At 52.3% G+C, this 18,344-nt stretch overlaps 6 protein-coding genes across 6 annotated transcripts; 4 read left to right on the plus strand and 2 right to left on the minus strand.

Moving 5' to 3' along the window:
• Positions 1-1,977: 1,977 nt before the first annotated feature.
• On the plus strand, positions 1,978-4,177 carry J4E88_003951 (uncharacterized protein; the record flags this gene model as incomplete). Its single annotated transcript, XM_049397599.1, has 6 exons — positions 1,978-2,421; positions 2,471-2,837; positions 2,889-2,981; positions 3,030-3,162; positions 3,212-3,882; positions 3,942-4,177. 6 exons carry the CDS (start codon positions 1,978-1,980, stop codon positions 4,175-4,177), a joined length of 1,944 nt encoding a protein of 647 aa, XP_049256987.1.
• Positions 4,178-4,720: 543 nt separating this feature from the next.
• On the plus strand, positions 4,721-7,376 carry J4E88_003952 (uncharacterized protein; the record flags this gene model as incomplete). Its single annotated transcript, XM_049397600.1, has 6 exons — positions 4,721-5,136; positions 5,192-5,808; positions 6,061-6,184; positions 6,241-6,273; positions 6,325-6,426; positions 6,485-7,376. 6 exons carry the CDS (start codon positions 4,721-4,723, stop codon positions 7,374-7,376), a joined length of 2,184 nt encoding a protein of 727 aa, XP_049256988.1.
• A 647-nt stretch (positions 7,377-8,023) lies between these two features.
• Positions 8,024-8,968, minus strand: J4E88_003953 (uncharacterized protein; the record flags this gene model as incomplete). The annotated part of the gene is made up of 1 exon (XM_049397601.1): positions 8,024-8,968. The coding sequence occupies one exon, from the start codon at positions 8,966-8,968 to the stop codon at positions 8,024-8,026; it is 945 nt and encodes a 314-aa protein (XP_049256989.1).
• A 755-nt stretch (positions 8,969-9,723) lies between these two features.
• Positions 9,724-10,509, plus strand: J4E88_003954 (uncharacterized protein; the record flags this gene model as incomplete). The annotated part of the gene is made up of 1 exon (XM_049397602.1): positions 9,724-10,509. One exon carries the CDS (start codon positions 9,724-9,726, stop codon positions 10,507-10,509), a length of 786 nt encoding a protein of 261 aa, XP_049256990.1.
• A 2,350-nt stretch (positions 10,510-12,859) lies between these two features.
• J4E88_003955 (uncharacterized protein) lies at positions 12,860-13,915 on the plus strand (the record flags this gene model as incomplete). Its single annotated transcript, XM_049397603.1, has 2 exons — positions 12,860-13,647; positions 13,891-13,915. The coding sequence occupies 2 exons, from the start codon at positions 12,860-12,862 to the stop codon at positions 13,913-13,915; spliced, it is 813 nt and encodes a 270-aa protein (XP_049256991.1).
• A 385-nt stretch (positions 13,916-14,300) lies between these two features.
• J4E88_003956 (uncharacterized protein) lies at positions 14,301-15,133 on the minus strand (the record flags this gene model as incomplete). The annotated part of the gene is made up of 2 exons (XM_049397604.1): positions 14,301-14,326; positions 14,368-15,133. The coding sequence occupies 2 exons, from the start codon at positions 15,131-15,133 to the stop codon at positions 14,301-14,303; spliced, it is 792 nt and encodes a 263-aa protein (XP_049256992.1).
• Between the last annotated feature and the right edge of the window lie 3,211 nt (positions 15,134-18,344).

Genomic DNA, 18,344 nt, shown 5'->3' on the forward strand with positions numbered 1-18,344 from the left:
AGCTGTTGTTTGGGTTAGCAATGTCCACTTCGCTGTATTGAAGAGCGGCGACAGTAAAAGGATGATGGCTTACATGCTCGAGGTTTTTGCCCGTGACGAGACCTCGTTCGGAGTGGGACTCACGCCTGGTGAAGACACCATTAGTATCGCGGCCAAAACTGTGCGGGTAAGAGACTCACCCTTCACTCCGACTGGATTCCCAGGGCATATCTTTTAGAAAGCGCTTCGGCACCCTGTTAGATGCACACTTGATTCGATTACCGCTCGGTAACGTATACGTGCTGTACGTCGTTCGAGCAATCTCTGCTTGCTCAGCATCAACGAAATTGAGAACTATAAACCATTCCCCCGATGTCAGCTTGTTCATCTCAAAGCACTCCACATCAAAAGAATGAAACAGATTATAAACTTCCACTTGCAAGTCCCTGGCTTTTACGCCGCGAAAGTACCCCTGACAACTTTTCACAACTACTTGGCGGGCTGAACCAAATTAGTCAACGCTTATTTGCTTTCACAACGGAGGCAGAACGCACCCTCCTTAATCGGCCTAAATATATCGACCGGTGGGGACAGTAAAGGTGCACGCAACCGTATATTCTCGATGCCTGGCCCACTCGTAGCATACCAGCCCCACTCGAACTGATAGACTTTGGAGTCCAAGAATCCTTCATCAGGATAGGGCCAAACAAGGACTTTGGTGTCAAAAAGGAGTGCACCTTCGACCTTTGCGACGGCTCGGGCCGCATCCTCCACAGTAGGCATGACTGCGTAAACCCCTCTAGTCAACCCCTTCCAGGTATAGGTCGACAGAGTCATCCCCGGGTTCAAGCCATGATCCTCTAACAATCGCCGATAATCCTGCTCAATGGCAAACTTGGGTCCGCAGAGGTAGATCGTTCTAGTCTTCATTTCTTTCGTAATGTAATAGTCCCGGAGCTCACGCCGGTTGGAAAAGGGTAAAGGCTGATACACCTCCCTGGAGAAGATGGTGTGCTTCATACGAACTCCAGGAAGAAGACAGGGACTGGTACTTTTATGAAGCGGTACCGCATTGCATAGCGTGAAGGGTCTAGGCAAGCCGGGGGGCTTCCCACGCAGCAGTAATGTTCCGTGTTTAAACATTCCGTGGTCGGTATAGGTACAACGACATCAGCGATACCGTGATAGCTCTTGCGCGAATGGCAGTTCCGACAATGCAACGTGGACAACACGGGAACGTTTACGGCGGGGTGTAAATGATGCAATAATTGGTTGAATCAAGATAGAGAAGCAAGCAAGCGCTTTAGAAGCGGAAAATTGGGCATCGAAAGAAAGGCCAGATCCGCACTGCAACTCGTACGTACAGAAAGTGTAGGTCAGGAATGAGAGAGAGACTCAGGAGTTCTTCGGAAAGCTAGACGGGGTGGGTGTCGAAGGAATGGACGATGGAGTTCTCCATGGTTAGGGAGCATGCGGCGCGGTTGGCGCTAAACCCTTCTAATACTAGCGCCATCTCTTTCCGCGGACTGGGAGCTGGAAAGCCAAGTAACCCTCTTCTTCTGTCACCCCAAAGACTGCACCTTAGAGTTCCGCATCGTCGCGTTGACTCCTCACCCACTGTAGGTCATGCCAGGATCAACGACGTTCGACGCGCTGCATATCCCCACAACGGGCTAGCCTGTCCAGCGGGATGAAGTCGCGCTCGGCCAATCTCAGCTCATCCTCCCGGCACATGCGCATCGTGCATATGTCGCGGTTGACGATCAACAGGCACTCTTTTACACACTTACAATGCACTCTATGCGATTGGCCACAGCTGCTGTCAGAACTGTACTGAATGCACGATGCGGTAATGTTGGCGGCCGGAGTAGTACGAAGGCGATGAAATTGTACGCGAAGGACGGCACGTCGAAGTGCGATGGAAGTACTTAAGCTTTCTGAAGTCTCGGGACTTTGAAAACTAAGAAGAGAGTCACCGAAGCTTCTTTGATCTTCGCAATGCTTTCGATCCTTCTTGCAGCGGCGCCTCTAGCCTCGCTCGTGTGTGCATCTTTCGATGGCAACCTGAACTACCACTCGCCTTCTCGCCGACACGAAGGCCTTGGCATTGATGTGCCGAAGGTCGCGAAGAGAAGCCTCATCAAGCGGGCGACTCCGTGGGATCCGGCTCAGCTAAGCTTCACGCACGGCGTCGCCTCTGGAGATCCTTATCCCGACTCTGTCATTCTCTGGACACGCATTGCGCCATCTCTCGAGAACGACGGATCGAACGTGACAGTTACGGGCAATGTAGCTTTCTACAACCACGAGACGGAGAAGTACATCAAGGCCTCACCAAACCCTATCTGCGTGGACTACCGCGTTGGTACGGACGGCAACTTCTCCAGCATCGTCGATCAAGGCCAAGCATATACCACTTCCGACATCGACTTCACCGTCAAGGTAAGATCTAAGCCAGGGGTATTTCGGGTGATAAGCTAACTCTGAGAAGATTGAAGCAAAGAACCTGTCCCCATTCACCCAGTACTATTACCAGTTCAACGTTTGTGGTAGCTCCAACAAGAGTCCACTCGGCAGAACCAAGACCAGCCCCGACGAAGACGACGATGTTTCCAAAGTTGGTCTTGCTATCTTTTCCTGTTCCAACTGGCAGAATGGCTACTTCAACGCTTACGGCAATGCTGCTAGGAAAGATCAAGTTGACTTCTTCGTAAGTATGATGATGACGCGCATTTTTGACTCTGCTAATCTGGAGATGAAGGTTCATCTTGGTGATTACATCTATGAGTCCACCAAGGGCAAGCTCGGCCAAGACCCGCGCGCCACGAACCCATCGCGGGAGATTGTCACACTTTACGGTTCGTAAGCAACTGATCATTGGGTCTGACAGCTACTGATCCGTCTCGAAGACTACCGAACGAGGATTGGCCAGTATCGCACTGATGACGACCTTCGCCTTGCTCACCAGAACTTTGCTTGGATTCCAACATGGGATGACCATGGTATGTTGCTTGGCATGGCACCTCTATACTCAACTAACGGATGGACAGAGGTCGCGAACAACGGTTATCGCGATGGCTTTAGCGGCATGAACAACACTGAACAAAGCTTCAAGAAGTTCGGAGGAGTGAGCGTTGACTCCAGGAAGATGAACGCTGTTCGCGCCTACTTCGAGTGGATGCCGTACGTATCTCGCTTTGATCGTCCCTGATCTCGCTAATAACGACCGCAGCATTCGCCAGGTCGACATGGATGACAACCTCCGCATCTGGCGCAACTTCAAGATGGGCAAACTCTTCGACCTGATCATGCTCGACACTCGCAACTACGATCGATCCATCACGACTCTGAACTGGAATGACGACTACATCGAGGATCTCAAGGATGACGCTGGCCGCTCGCTCATGGGTAGTCGCCAGGAACACTGGTTCTACAACCAGCTGTCCGAGTCGCATGAACGAGGTGCTACCTGGAGGATTATCGGTAATCAGATCATCTTCTCCCGGATGAACAACAGCGCAGTGTACAGCAACGAGCTGAATGCTGATCAGTGGGACGGATACACTGCCAACCGCAACCGCACTCTTCATCACCTTTACAGCAACGAAATTCCGAACACCGCCTTCTTGGCTGGCGATTCTCATGCCAACTGGGTGTCTGATCTTGTCTGGCTCGACGAGACCCCATACGACCAGGCGACTGGTGCTGGTGCCATCGGCGTCGAGTTTGCTGGCACGGCCGTTTCATCCAGCGGTTATGGCGCTGGTAGGTCTATTGCGAATTCGAGTGACCGGTCCGCAGCGCTCGTGCGTGACAACCGGGAGCTTCAGTGGACTGAAGGCTACTACAGAGGGTACTACGAGCTGTTCATCTCTCCTGAGGAGCTCAATGCGCAGTACTATGGTAAGTATACCCATTGCACCTGCGCAATGTCGAGAAACGTATGTGCTGACAACATTTAGGCTCGCCATCTGTCGCATCTCGCAACCCCTTAGATATCAGCCTCGCAAACTTCACCGTCAAGGCTGGTGCCAATCATTTGGAAAGGACGAACGGAACTGTAGTTGCTGCAGGCGGTCATGTCGAGAGTGGGGCGCTTCAACGTGGACCAACCACTCCAACCAACTTGACGCTCAACACCATTACCGGTGTGTGGAACGTTACTGGCTTTGAGCAGATGTTTGTTACATACGCGTAAGAGGCTTCATGCAGGGCGAAAGGGCGGCCTGAGCTGCAGCTGTTAGGCCTCCAGCTCCTCATCGACGTACAGGACCGATCAATTGAAAAATCCATCGTGACACAAACAATGATCTCGCTCATATCCCATATCTTGATATTGATCTCTTTCCAGAACTCATGATGAGACTGCTGTCGCTGCGCAGAATGCGCCCGATCGGGCTAGGTGATAATGTGGGCATGCCCCTTGATCGACCGAGCGCAAGTAAGCCAACCCATTGGGCAAGGAGGCATACCCACCTCAATGGATTCCACAATGTAGGTGTCCTACCCAGGCTCAATCTGCGCGATCTCTCCGGTCGCCTGAATGGAGCTCCGATAGATGGGTGTCTACTCACAAAGCTCGTGCTGACAGGCGGTGGTGGCGCTGCTTGCCCCGCTCAACGCAAATCGTCATGACGCATGCCTGTTTCCACGCTATAAGATAACAAGGACAGCGCGCATCGACGGCATCAAATCTATCGGAAATTTATCGCGACAAGCTCCGTTACGATCAAACAGCAACATGGCGTCCACGATGAGGGCCTGGCAGTACAACAGCACCAAAGGCGGCATCGAGAAGAACCTCCAGATCAATGAGGCCGCGCCACAACCAGTGCTTCATGATGAGCAGATTCTGGTCCAAGTTCACGCTATGGCGATCAATCCTGTCGACCACAAAGTCACGGAAGGGCCAATGCCTCTGCGACTTGTCGGCTCCGACATCACCCCCGGTGCCGACTTTTGCGGCAAGGTCGCCAAAGTAGGCAAGAAAGTCGACGAGTACCAGATTGGCGAATTCGTATTTGGCGCAAAGGTTGGTGCGCTGACGGGAGGAAGCATGGCGCAATACGTAGCCGTGGATAGACAAATGCTGGCAAGATTACCAGAAGGCGTGAAGGTCGAAGACGCAGCAGGCGTCGGCATCGTGGGGCTGACCGAGTAAGGCCGTGCAGCCCGAGAACACAGCTGAAAGCCATGCTAACCCCATATCCAGATACCAAGCCATCGCTCCAAACGTCAAGAGCGGCGACAAAGTCTTCATCAACGGCGGCTCAGGCGGGACCGGTGTGTACGGCATCCAAATCGCGAAAGCGCTGGGTTGCCACGTGACGACCACCTGCTCAACGCCCAACGTCGATCTCTGCAAGAGCCTAGGCGCCGACGAAGTCATCGACTACAAAACTAGCGATGTTATCGACACTCTCTCCTCCAAAGGCCAGACCTACACCCTCGTCGTCGACAATATCGGCACACCACCCAACCTCTACAAAGCCGCCTCCACTTTCCTCACTCCAGCCGGCAAGTTCGTGCAAATTGGCTCGGCGATGAGCGTTGCTAGCATCAAGAATGTGGGCTCCAATATGCTGTTGCCGGGATTTCTGGGCGGCGGCAAGAACAGCTATCAGTTGTTGATGGCGAAGCCGTCGTCGGATGCGCTGAGCCAGATTGGAGGGTGGATGAAGGAGGGGAAGGTCAAGGCTGTGGTTGATGAGGTGTTTGAATGGGAGGATGCGCCTAAGGCGTTTGAGAAGTTGAAGACGGGGAGGGCGAGGGGTAAGATTGTGGTTAGGGTGCCGTTGGATTTGGATAAGGCGAAGGAGAAGGCTGAGGGTGGGGATGCTTGAAGAGATCTGGGGTTGTAATTTTCTCGACGCAATCCGAAGATTGATGGGCTAGCATTTCCTTCTCCAGCCTAGTAACTTTTGCGATAGGAATTGTGACTAGACCGAACTGGTCATTCACGACGAGTGCACGTGCGTCAAGCCCAGTGTTTGCCTAGATCGTGGTGCCTACTTAGCTCGCGACTCCATCACGTTACCTACTAAGCACCTATCAACTGCACATCGTGACAGTCTTATATAGCTCAACTCCAAGCGCCCGAACTTTCTCTTCCATTTCAATCGCTACCGCCATACCACGATCAACGCGAGACCGCCAAGATGGCCCCTCGAAATCCACTCAAGACCAAGGCTAAGGCAATCTCATTGTAAGTCGGCGTAGATGTGCGCACAAGCAGCATTCCAATAACTTACAACTGCGCAGCATTATACAGAAGCGAAGGGATAATCAAGAGATGTAAGTGAATCGTTGATTCTCATTCTTTGGATGCTCACGAAGCTATTGTAGGAATAGTGTGAATGACAAAGAGATCGAAGAGCTTGAGACTAAGCTGCGTGCACTTCAAAGCACGCGAAGCACACTTCAGCGCAAGAAGCGTAGCTTGGCTACGTAAGTGTGAGACTCCAGCACAACACAGATTGATCACTGACGTCACATTGCCTTCAAGCAACTTCGGCAAGTCAACTGATGACTACACCTGCACGTTGAACCGCCAGTTCGCCGCTGAGATGTTCGAACGTCTCTCTGCCCGCGAAGTGCGAGACATGGTTTACTTCCATCTCATGGGTGGCGCTCCAGATGTCAGCATCATTCAACGCGAGAAAGACCTGCCCGATAACGAAGGGAACAAATACTACCTCCACGTTGACCACAGTGACCGTCGCGGCCAGGCTCGCGGCCTTGACAACAAATTTGAGCACTATTTCAGGGAGAAGTATATGGGAAAGGAGTTTGTGGTCGAACTCGCGGAAGAGTTTAATACGTACGCCTCCTACAATGTCTGGCACATCGATGACGTTCCCTTCCTACTTAGTGTTGGCCCCTTGAGGGACGCGCCCTTCCGACCCATCGACTTCCTCCGAACGCTCTCGGTCGACATATTCATCCCCATCCCCAACCATTTGGTCCCGCCTGACCGGGACTATGTGGATCTTGCGCAACGTCCCCGGGACTATGTGATAGCTCGCCACATGACAGCAGAGGCTAATATAAAGAGGGAACGCTTCGAGAGCCAGGTGAGTTGGCTTGGCGATCTCGCGGCAACAGCACAAGTTTCCAGAATGAGCGTCACACTTAATGTCAGTGTGCGGACGAAGATTGCGCTTTACAGATACAAAGCTGTGCTGCTCCCGCATATCCAAACGCTTGTCGAAAAGGATTGCAAGGTCGTTGTTTCGTACGAGAAGCGGGGCAGGAACGTTTACCCCCAGCCGGCGGATACGGAAACAGTTACCTATGATCGGAGCATGTTGCTGTCAGCGGGCCAGGTGGAAGTTGCTATCGCCGCTCCTTTCGAAAGCCCCCCTGACAAACTTACTCTAGAAACCTTATTTCCCTAAGCGCGCATGTTAGATCTAGAAGACAAGAGGTATGAGCGCTACACCTGCACGTAGAAACAAGTGCAGTGTGGTGCAGCCTAGAAGGAGTCAGCGAGACTAGGGGAATGTAGCATCACCGTGTACCACATGGTGCTAGGCTCGCGCACGGCTTCGCATCCTTGTATGGTCTTAGTCTTTGCCGAAATATCACTTTCAGTTTCACAACGACTTCGTGAATGGGCGCCGAACGATGCAGTGTTTTCAGCAAGGGAATCACGCACCAGAACAAATGTTGTAGCAATCGAAGTAATTCTTGTTTAAGGTGTCAAAGATGCCCTTTATCGGTGGTCCTATGTGTGAGAACATCTCTTGTACGAGAGCATATATCCACGAGCGCGTTTATACACCACATGGTGGCATAGCAAGACGACACTCCTTAAGCCGTCTCACGATATATTTCTGCGTGAAGACTACATTGTTGTGCTGAGAAGCCGGAGCAATAGGAATAAAAACTCTAGAGAACACGAGACCTCACGAGATCATCGAGCTTCGACTTCATCGACAGGTTCAACGTATAAAAAATCCAGTCATGTCTGATGGTAAGCATCTGCAGGATATCCATGAGGCTGGGAACTTACGAAAGTACAAGTCTTGAGTCGGTGGCTTTTCTAGCGCGACCCTGGACGGGTAAAGTCACATTTCCAGCCAGTGTACATCTCAGTGTTACGACGGGAATCACGTCGATATGACTGAACTTCCCCGTCAACCTTCACTCCGCGGTCCTGCAGATCGTGCACAAAAGGAACCAGAGCTCGCTCAAAGCCTCTCGCTCCTGTAGGGGTCCAGGTGCGAATCAAGATATGCAGTTCGAGCTTGTTCAATTGCTTGATCTTGGCGATAACAGCAAGCACTTTGACATTTTTCTCGAAGGTATGGTTGGTAGCGACAGCTTCCAAGTTCTGACGATCTCCTCCAGAGTTGCCCCTAAGATCGTACTGTCCCGTTCTGCGCCACCTGAGTTTGTCGACGTCCTGATGGGCTTGGAAGGATAGCAGAACAGTGAGTGAGCGAACGAAGTCAAAAGTCCGGACCGGAAGTGATGCTAGCGGCAGGCCATCTTCCAGAAACTCTTCCACATCGTTTGAGTGGTAGATACGGAATTGTGCGTGTCTGTGGAGTTCCTCCATGATCTCTTTCTGGAAGGAAGTGCCCATAAATTCACTCGTTAGATAATGAGGGATGGGATCGAGTTCGCTGTCGTTCCAAGAGCCGAACGTCTGACTAGGGCAGAAGGAAACGCGCCAATCCTGTCCCAGGAGTGATACTTCTGCTGAATGAGGGAGAAGGTGACCGTAGATCATATCTCGCAACTCGCGAGAGAGCTTATCAAGGAGGCTTTGAGAGAAGCTTTGGCACCAAGATTGGCCGTATTCTCGAGCAGCAGTAGCCTCTTCACGATGCAGTGCCTTTTGGCGACGCTTCAGCGAATGATATCTAGACTCGGCCTTCATCATCTCAAGTCGAGCGGTAGATGTGTTCGAATTGTTGGCGTCAGTCTTCTTAAGGGCTAACGCTAGCGCTCGTCGGTTTGCGTCCAAGAGCTCGGCAGCCATGTCCGGAATCGAGGACGGGGTCTCGTCCGCGCCTTCTTTCATCGAGAGATAGATGAATTTGGCGTAGGTGAATCGTCGATATTGAGGGTAATGGTCTAAGGTAGACGGGTCTCTGGGATGAGGGTGGCTAAGTACGGTTGACGGGAGATAACCGAGACATAAATCGCGCAGGGGACAGACCAGTGCTTAGGCAACAGCGAGTGATCGGAAGATTGGTACTCAGTGATCTGTGTTTACACGTCAATACCTAGAAGAATTGTCATGAGCTTGGACCAATGGCTGTCATTCCAGTGAATCTCTCGCTTTTTCGTGGAGTGGAAGACGGCCGTTACCCTATTCATTAAAACCACAATATCGAATCGTTAGTGCAGCTTTCGCTACACGACAATGGAAAGCCTATATGTAAACAAGGTGTGTAATCCAAGCAATAGCCCACAAAGGCTGGTACCGAGCTGTATAAGGGTCAGGGGATGGATTGTGACTGAACTACAGATGTCGGTCTAAACCGCTGCTCTATCGAGATTGTACACTCGCGCACGATCATATGTCCGAATGAAGTAAAGAACGTGTATACAGCTGTCAGGGAAGTGTGGAAAAGTTGCCTGCATGCCTGCGACGATGTCTGGGGAAGACGTGGGGATGAAACGCGTAGTGTAGCAACCCCCGACGCTTCCTTGGCGTCGCCCACGAACCTCGACATTGTCGCATACCCCTTCAACCTCCCAAATCTCCAAAAGTAATGTAATACCACCGCGATGTCGTCCATACCGCGGCGCATCATCCTCATCGCATCGTCCGTCTCCCTCCTCCTCTTCATCGCAATCTCGCTAGCGACCGCCATCGAAGTACGCGCACCAACCACACCAGTCATACAAATCAACCTCGCGCAAGCTGCAAGAGTCGGAGATGGCGATGATATCGTCGCGGCGAAGGCGCTGTTGAACGGCACAGACTTCGACCGCGGCGATGTGTACAACGGCAGCAGCATCGTGTCTGGCGCGACGCTCGTACCCACCACGATGACCGAAACCCAGGACGGAATGATTGGCTTCACACCGGAACCACAAACGAGTGCGAGTTGGAGCGCTGAAGGTGTCTTGGGGCCTATTGCTACGCCAAAACCGTCCGTCGCGCCTAAGCCTCGACCGCCGACCACTCCACAGATACCGATTCTCGCCCTCACATACTCCGGTGCAGGCGGCCCTAAGCACTGCCGCGGCGAACTCCTGCAGAAGACATATTTCCCGCCGCCCCTCGAAACATGGAAAAACGGTACATGTATCACTCTCCCAAGCGAAGCGCGATGCGGCGTGTTCTATTCGAACAAAGGCGACAACTGCGAGGCACAACTATTCAACATGCCAGACTGCTATAACACGACACGATCGTACGTGAATACAGTCGTTTTCATGCCCGAAGAAAGAGCAGTCGGTGCGCTTTGGAGCAGCATGTGGGTGCGTTGTGGTGTCGACGTCCCTGAAGCCAAGATGCTTGACCCGAGTATTCTTGGTGGAGCGCTGAAGAAGCCTGGCGGAGGTTGAAGCTGTCACCGAACGTAAAGCTGCGCCAACACTATGCAAATGGACCCCTTGTATCAAATCGAAAGCAGTGGCTATGCATAACCATCATAGCCTATGCCTCGTCCATTGCGTCATTGTCATGGTCGTCATCTTCGTCTTCATCTTCGTCCTCGTCATCGTCTTCATCTTCGTCTGTGGACCGGTCTGAATCATCGAATCCGTCTTCGGTGGTGCTGCGATCTGTCTCGGTATCATGATCCGTGCTATTGCCATCAATATGCAAATCTTCATATGGTCTTTCGAGAAAGCATTCTTCAATGGGCTCCGACCCGTCACACACGCGTACACGTACGACATCTGACGCGTCACAAATTTGAGGAAACAGTTCCCAACCCGTCTCGCACCAGCCACGGCGCTCTGACCTGCCACGATGGATCACATGTCGGTACCACGTCACGTTTGCAATCTTCAACTCTGCGATGCGAAAGTCCCCCGGGAACTTCCAAGTATCTGCTGGCATCGGCCGTTCGTCCCGATGGTAATCCAATTCGACATCCATGTCACGCAATTCTAAGCACGGTAGTGGCCCTTGCCTGTGGCTGAATGCACGAACAATAGCAAGAATCTTCTCTCGAGGCTCGTGTACCTCTCGAGTGATGTACCTATAGCTGGTGAGCACGAGCCGTCGAGGTTGAGTCTTTGCCAGAAGGTCCAGGTTTCCCTCCGGCCACGGCCCGACATTCCGTTCGCTCTTATTGTGGAACGTTGTGTATACGATCGTCAACGACTCGAGGACTGGCATACGGGTCGAACTGGAAATGCCAGCGCTGTATCGTAGACATCCCAAGTCGAGGACGAGGTGTTGTAGATGGGGTAGTGGCTTCGCAAGGAACGGGGAGAGTTTTATTCGACCGCGGTACGATATCTCATACGGCGCTGAGACTCTGTGTGTTCCCCTGTAGTCGAATCCTAACAAAAGCGACCTAAGAGCTTCCGCGTGTCCGCTTTCGTGTATTGATGTGTAAAGTTTCTACGTTCACGTGTTAGCCTCTATTTTGAGACTATCTGTGGAAACGATGGGTGATTTGACGTACTCCAAAGATGTCTATAGAGCGGAAGGGACCCTGCCTTCGTTCTGGAATAGTTTCATTGGCGACGTCTTTGTCATAAGAGTCACGGGGATCGTTTGGCTTAAAAGACTCAAAGATTGGGACACATCTAATGCTTTCCAAACGAGGCGCAATGCTGAGAATTGTCTTGAAAGCGTCCGCCAGATGGTCCTGTATCCAGACCGCCCGGGATCGTTGTATGGGTGTTTTGGCTATCTTGGCACCGCCGATAGTGAGCTGTTTGAACGACTGCGACACCCAGGGAAGCTGCAACAATCGCGTCAAACGGCCCAGATGCTCCTCAGTGCATTGGAAGGGTACATCATGTAGGACCTCTAGGAACGCTTTTTTCAAAGCGTTATTGAGACCCCGACATGCTAGACGGGTGTTGTACACTGCCTGGCAACTCCCCACGAGTAATCGCGGTATGACTGGTGCGACGGAATCGTTGTATGGAGCATACTCAATGAGATTCATTCCGATCAGCTCGATGAGTTCAATCGGAAGATCAATTATGGTTCTGGGTGGCGCTGACGACATAATAGAAGTTTGGTGGGCGGGCTATGTCGACGATGGACAATGATAAGGCTGGAGAGATCAGATTTTGAGGGTTCGCGGAGCTATGGCGGGGATGCGCTGGGATTACAAGGGTGTCTGGAGCTAGGCCCTTCACGGATTAGCGGCTGCGCTAACGTCTGGCCGACCTCGGGAAATCCCCTCACCTCTCTCCTCATTTCTCTGCAAGGGAGAGCACAAGGTCGTCTTTTCGGGCACACCCATCATAGCGGTAGAATCCCGTGCAGGTCGATGAGCTTTCGTCAGCCGAAAATTGCAATCAGCTGTCACAGCTCCCTGTGAGTCACCAAAACGTGTCGACGATGAAGTCAAGAGTGAATAAAGCCATAATCTATCATGGCGTACGCGATCATTTTGCAACGAGATGCCATACACTTTCCTTCGGCATGAGAAAAAGTCAAAAATACTCACGCTTGGATCAAATACGCTGGTAATGGCTACACGAGGCCATGACTTCAATCGAATGCAACGAGAAAGATGTGCTGCGCTGGGCAGCAGCAGACCGCGAAAACCAGATTCTAAGTCAATCTCATTCTCATCTTCACATCTACTTTCACCTTCACCTTCAAATTTAATGGCACTAGACTCGTCCCAGAGCGCCGCGTCCAACGGACGACAGCTTCACCTACACAAATCTCCTAACCCTCATTTGCTGCTACCCATGGACATCGCGCAGCTCCAAAGCCATGTCAAAATCCACGTCAGCAAAGCTAACAACCCTCCGCGGCGTCTTGGCCCAGCTTCCAGACAAAGACGTCCTGCACAAATATCTCGGAACGTCGACAACTGCTCCAAACCTACTTCACCACGCTGTCCTCGTCGTCCTCCACCGCAAGTGGTCAGCTCACCCACCGTATCGCCTCACCGAGCTAGGAATCACCACCTACGACCGATCTAGCATCAATCAAGGGCAGCCTGTCATGGCTGGCCCGCACGCAGAAGACCTGCTACGCCAAGTATGGTGTCTACACCTTGTCATCCGCTCCACTGCGCACCTCGACTCTACAGCCACCGGTCTCGACCCTTTCCATTTCGGCACCACGGTCTACGTAACACAAGAAGAAGCTCTTTTCCTGCTCCATCAGATCTGGCACCAGCCCATGGACGAGCAGAATGAGGATGCAGGCTACCGACCCATTATATACATGTCCTTTGGCTCCAACAGCAGCATCAGCAAGGCCCGCAAGGTGGCGTTCGACTTCGACCCGTCTCTTCTGGATACCACGGTAGCGAGCCTCGATGCGCAGATCATACCCCAACAGTCTAAAATCACGCGCCACGCAGACGCAGACTTCGCATACCTCCTCAGACAGTTCAACATCCCGGTATACCACTCCGATAACAGCGGCAACGCAGCCATGTACGCCACTATCGTCGCTATCCTCTCAACCCTCCGTTTCGAGCTCTATGGGTCTCTACAGAATGCGAAGGCAAAGCCAGGGCGGGTGGGCCAGTCAAGTTCCAAGTCTGCGATGTTCGTGGTGCAGAGCTTGATGAATTGGCCCACGCCGGCGCCGCCTGTTGGTGTAGAAGTCTTTTGCTGGAGATGTGGGAGTGGTGAGCATGGGTTTATGGAGTGTCACAATGCGGATCTGAAGTGTAGGAGGTGTGAATGTGCAGTTCAGGAGTGGAGGAGGAAGAATGCGGGGACGCATATGGAGGGGTTGTGTGCGTTTGGGCCCCGTTGAGAAGATGGGGCGGGCTGATATACGAGCAGCTATGTGGCACCAAGGAAGAACTGAACAGGTCTACAGCCTACATCAAGATGAACACATGCAAAGTAGGTAGCCCACGGTCAGTTTAGGCTAGGGTGGGGTCTGACTTGTACGCCAGTGTGATGGTTTCATTCGTAGCTGCGTAGCTACCTGGGTGTTCTACCGGTAGTCCTTTCAAACGTTTCCTTGGTCTCATCTCTCGCCTCTGTTCCCTTCAATCTACTGCCCTCCAAATCCATAATCCCTTGGCGGTATCGGTAAGTACTGGTACATACACCTCGTAGTCTTATGTGTGTTTCGCGCACCAAACAGCCTCTTGACGCCCGAATTGCTGCAAATCTGACAGGTCAGAGCAGTGTAGCAGGATTTGGCGAGATGACTCTTGTGATCGCAACGAACGCAGTACACAAGCTCACCCCACGGAGGCGGCGACAACGACTGTCCTATTTCCATGACTCCAGCCACCACATCTGACATACTACGGCCCTGGACGATGGCGGGTGGCGAGCCGGGGACGTCGGGGTACATCCAGGGCTTGAGGGTGAGTAAGACGGCGGCCATGAGTGTAGCTGCTGCGTCGTTTCCAGCGGTGTGGAGGTTGGGTACAACCATGTTGAAGTGTGCGAGAAGGTCCTTCAGGCCGATGAACGGTCCTCGTGGTGCCTTGATACCCAGCTCTTGCGCCATGAGCTGCGTGTCGATGACCTTGACGATAGTACCGTAGCTCAGCAGGTCAACTCCGAATGCGCGTTGCATATGCTCGAATTCGTTCTCCACAGCGTGGCCGACGAGAATGATAGGCTGCAGTTCCGACCCATCTCCGTATTCCCGCGGTCGCACAAACGTGTTGATGAGTACCTGTTTCACCTCGTCCATAGTGACGAACTTGGTCTTGCCGAAAAGGAAGTTCTCGGGGTCACCAGCACCGGGGAATCTGTTGGTGAGGTGCGCGTTCTCGATGATGCGGGCGTGGGCGACTTGAATGCTAGAGAGGATGTTTTCGGCGTGTATTGTTGGGGTCAGTCCCTTCTGCATTAGTTCTGCAATTCCGAGCTCGGTGGTGGGTTTCGGCTCTTTTTGCCACCACTCTGCGTCGATGCAGACGACGGCGGCCTCATTGAGTCGTTGGGGGGAGCCGACAGCGGGTATACCGCAGAAGTGGCCCAAGACTTCGAATGCGGATGTGTTTTGGAGGGACCGCTGGAGGTGCTCGTTCGGCGATATGTAGTCCTGATTGGCGCTCATCTTTTCGGCTGACCGAAAGTCTCTCGGTTATGTGAGGTAAAGCCCTGGGATGTGTTAGCCTGAAGATGTAGGTGCGCTGGAAGAACAGCCGCAAGTTCTTAGAGAGGTGCTTGGAGAGGTTATGGAAGGGGTGGTTGAAACCAGAGCACGTTAGGTTGTATCGCGAACGCGAACGAAGAGAATTTGGCTATTGTAGAGAAGTCGGCGTCACTTGCAGTTCGCGGACTGCGCTAGAACCCGTGATATACCAAACAAGCTAAGTGTGGGCCTCAGAAACGAAGTGAATGTGGCTCACTAGCGTCAGACTGGCTTCTTTCTCCGATGTCGTGAAAGAGACGTAGAGCTGTGTCGCAACGATCGATGAAGAGAACCTGGTCTCAGATGATTACACATACAAAAATGTAGTGCGGCAGTAGTGTATGAAACATGACGTAAATGTCATGCATAGTTGTTACATGTACCTTCACGCGAGTTCGACACGTTGTATACTCCATGGACCATGACAAGTCGGCGTGATACCCTGCACTTGCACCAGTTACTACTGTCTCACATTTTCATCATTCTCATGCCATTTTACGCACTCATCTAGCCATGCCTAGGCCCTCTTCACTTTGGTCGACTGTCGTAGTGAGAGAGGCACTATCTTGTTTCCCTGCTAGCTCTTCCTCACTGCCGTGTATGTTTGTCCAAAACGTATCCAACTCAGTCGGTGCCTTGGGTTTGGGACGTGTTGAAGCACTGCCCATGGTGCGCAGATTGGAGCTCCATCCACGGACTTCGTGAGTCGTTCTGCGGTTCGCGTTGATGAGGACGGCAAAGGAGGGGCAAAGCCCGATCAAAACGGCTTACATGTGTCAGTATTGAGCGACTAAACTAACGGAGCGGATCAAGCTTAAAGACCTATGGGAGACTTACCAACAGCTGTCTCGGCCATACTCCATACTGCAAGCCATGTACCATCCATCGTCTTGCCAGTCCTGATAGTCTGTGCAGTGATATTGGCAGCACGTAGAGTGGCGATCAAGATGCAAAAGACTCCACTGGCAAATAAGACCATGATGGCAGTTTTCTGCGTGCGCGGCATCTGAAGGTTCCACGTGAGATGCAAAGGAAATGCGATGACTAGGGATGGTCAGTAGCGATTTCGAGGCGGGCGACTTGATGTGGAGGGTGCTTACGCATAATATTGGTGATCGTATCCGCACCGAATGAGTACCAGATGCTGACGAACTGCCTGACTTTGTTGTTGCAACCTCTAGACCCATCGAAAACGCTGTCCAGTGATACGCAGGTTGTGAGGAAAGCTACATAGTTTCCAACGAGCGACTGTTTGTCCTGTCAGCACACAGTGGTCACCTTGTCAGAATATTGAGGGGAACTCACGACAGCCCAGAGAATGACAAGAAACCACCACATCCGAATGTACACTCTGGGTAGCCCAACAGTCAATTTCCTGTAGAGAAAAAGCAGCCCAAGCTTGACGGTCCATAAAATGGCCCAGAAGAACGTCAAGGCAGGAAAAATGAGTCTGCCAATGAGATAGATATGATAAGGTAGCTCGGGGTAGGGTGGTATCTTGCCTTCCGTTACCTCCTGCACCTTGACCCGTATAGGTGACAGGACAATGTAGAGTATACATTGCGCAAGGAAAAGCAGGTAGGCAAAGGCCATGCAGCAGTCTTGTGCAACTATTCTCCTCGGTCGCAGATACTGTAGCAAGCATCGGGCTATGATAGCCACTGACACTATGGAGATGGTTGTATAGCCGACTACCCGTACCGTTCTCTGTGGAAACGATGCGCTCGAGCCTCCGCCGTTGGATTCGTGAGTAGAGAGAGTCATGACAGTAAATCTAAAGAATGAAAGGGTAGTGCCAACTGGATGGGCAACGTACTGGCGAGGAAGGGACGCCCAGGGTAGACAATGGGGTCTGTTGCTACAAACAGTGCATCCAGCATCAGGTATAAGAGTCGTCCGACATCCTGCTTGACCGCGCCAGCGGTACAGTGGATCTCAACGTACCAGAATCCTGGTGCATGGATTGCAGCCTCATGTCGCGGCAACTTTGATTGCAATAGCAGGAAGGAAGAGGCACAGCTGACCGAACTTTCAGTGCGTGTCGCCGCGCCATGTTTGGTGGATCCATGCTCTTAGCGTAGCAAAAGCTTGATGCGAACTGTTCGTCCTGAAATGCTCTCTGGGCGGCGTGTCGCACACATTGCTTATTCATTTTCTGAATTTATAAGCGACAGTTAGAGGGCATGCATTCATCGGTGGACGTCTGGAAGCCTATCTCCCTGCCCTGACCTAACTCTAGATGTCAGGGGGTAACTTGTCGGCGTTGACAGGGCCGGGGCTATCGAATAGCTAATGAGGCTTGCCACGAGCTTACCGCCCGGGACAAGAGCTGGAAGCTGCACCTGCCTGATATACGCTAGTTGTAACCATATGATGCGAGTGTAGCGAAAGGATCGAATCCAGAGTACGGACAAGAAACTTGTGGTGATGGACGATGGATTGAAGGATTCCTGGAGGACCGATAGGTAGGTTCACCCGCAGACCGTGCCGCAACGCCAAGCCGCGCTAGTGGCGGAGCACGGAACCGAGCCGTCCCAACCCGATTTCCATCTCTCTTTGCATCAACATTTGCAGTTCGATTGCTTGCCTCCCTTACAGAATGCGTCAACTAACTGTCTTGGATCCGACAATGGGCGGAAGAGATGCACTTTAGATGCGTATCGTTCCAAGCGCTCGACAAGACATCTCTCGAAGAAGAGGGGCTCAGTGCCCAAGATCAAAAGTGCAATCCCTTCAAAGTTAGCCAGGCATACAAGTCGCACCATCTAGGTACAGGATCCTGCAGGGACTGTGCTTGCTCCTTACTTCCGCGAGGCAATATGTGCGACTTGCATACTGTGGGCATCTCGGTTCGCGGCCTGCCGCCCGTCACCTGCAGAAGTAACGATCTGAAACCTCGCGATTGGACAATTTATATGATCTCACTAACACGCGCTGTACATCGCATAGAAAACGCGCAACGGCGTTTCTAGACCCGTAAGAGCCGTCTCATTACTCGCCCTGGGGGCTCCGCGGGTTTGGATACGACTACAAAAGGCTTGTCTCCTGCGATCGATGGCCTGTCCTTTCACATATAGGCCGCAGAAGTTCCGATCTTAATCCCTTGGGTGCGCGGCTATTTACTTCAGCGGTC

The sequence above is a fragment of the Alternaria novae-zelandiae genome, assembly GCF_023758075.1.
Source record: "Alternaria novae-zelandiae strain BMP 2774 chromosome Unknown scaffold_6, whole genome shotgun sequence".
Lineage (NCBI taxonomy): Eukaryota > Fungi > Ascomycota > Dothideomycetes > Pleosporales > Pleosporaceae > Alternaria > Alternaria novae-zelandiae.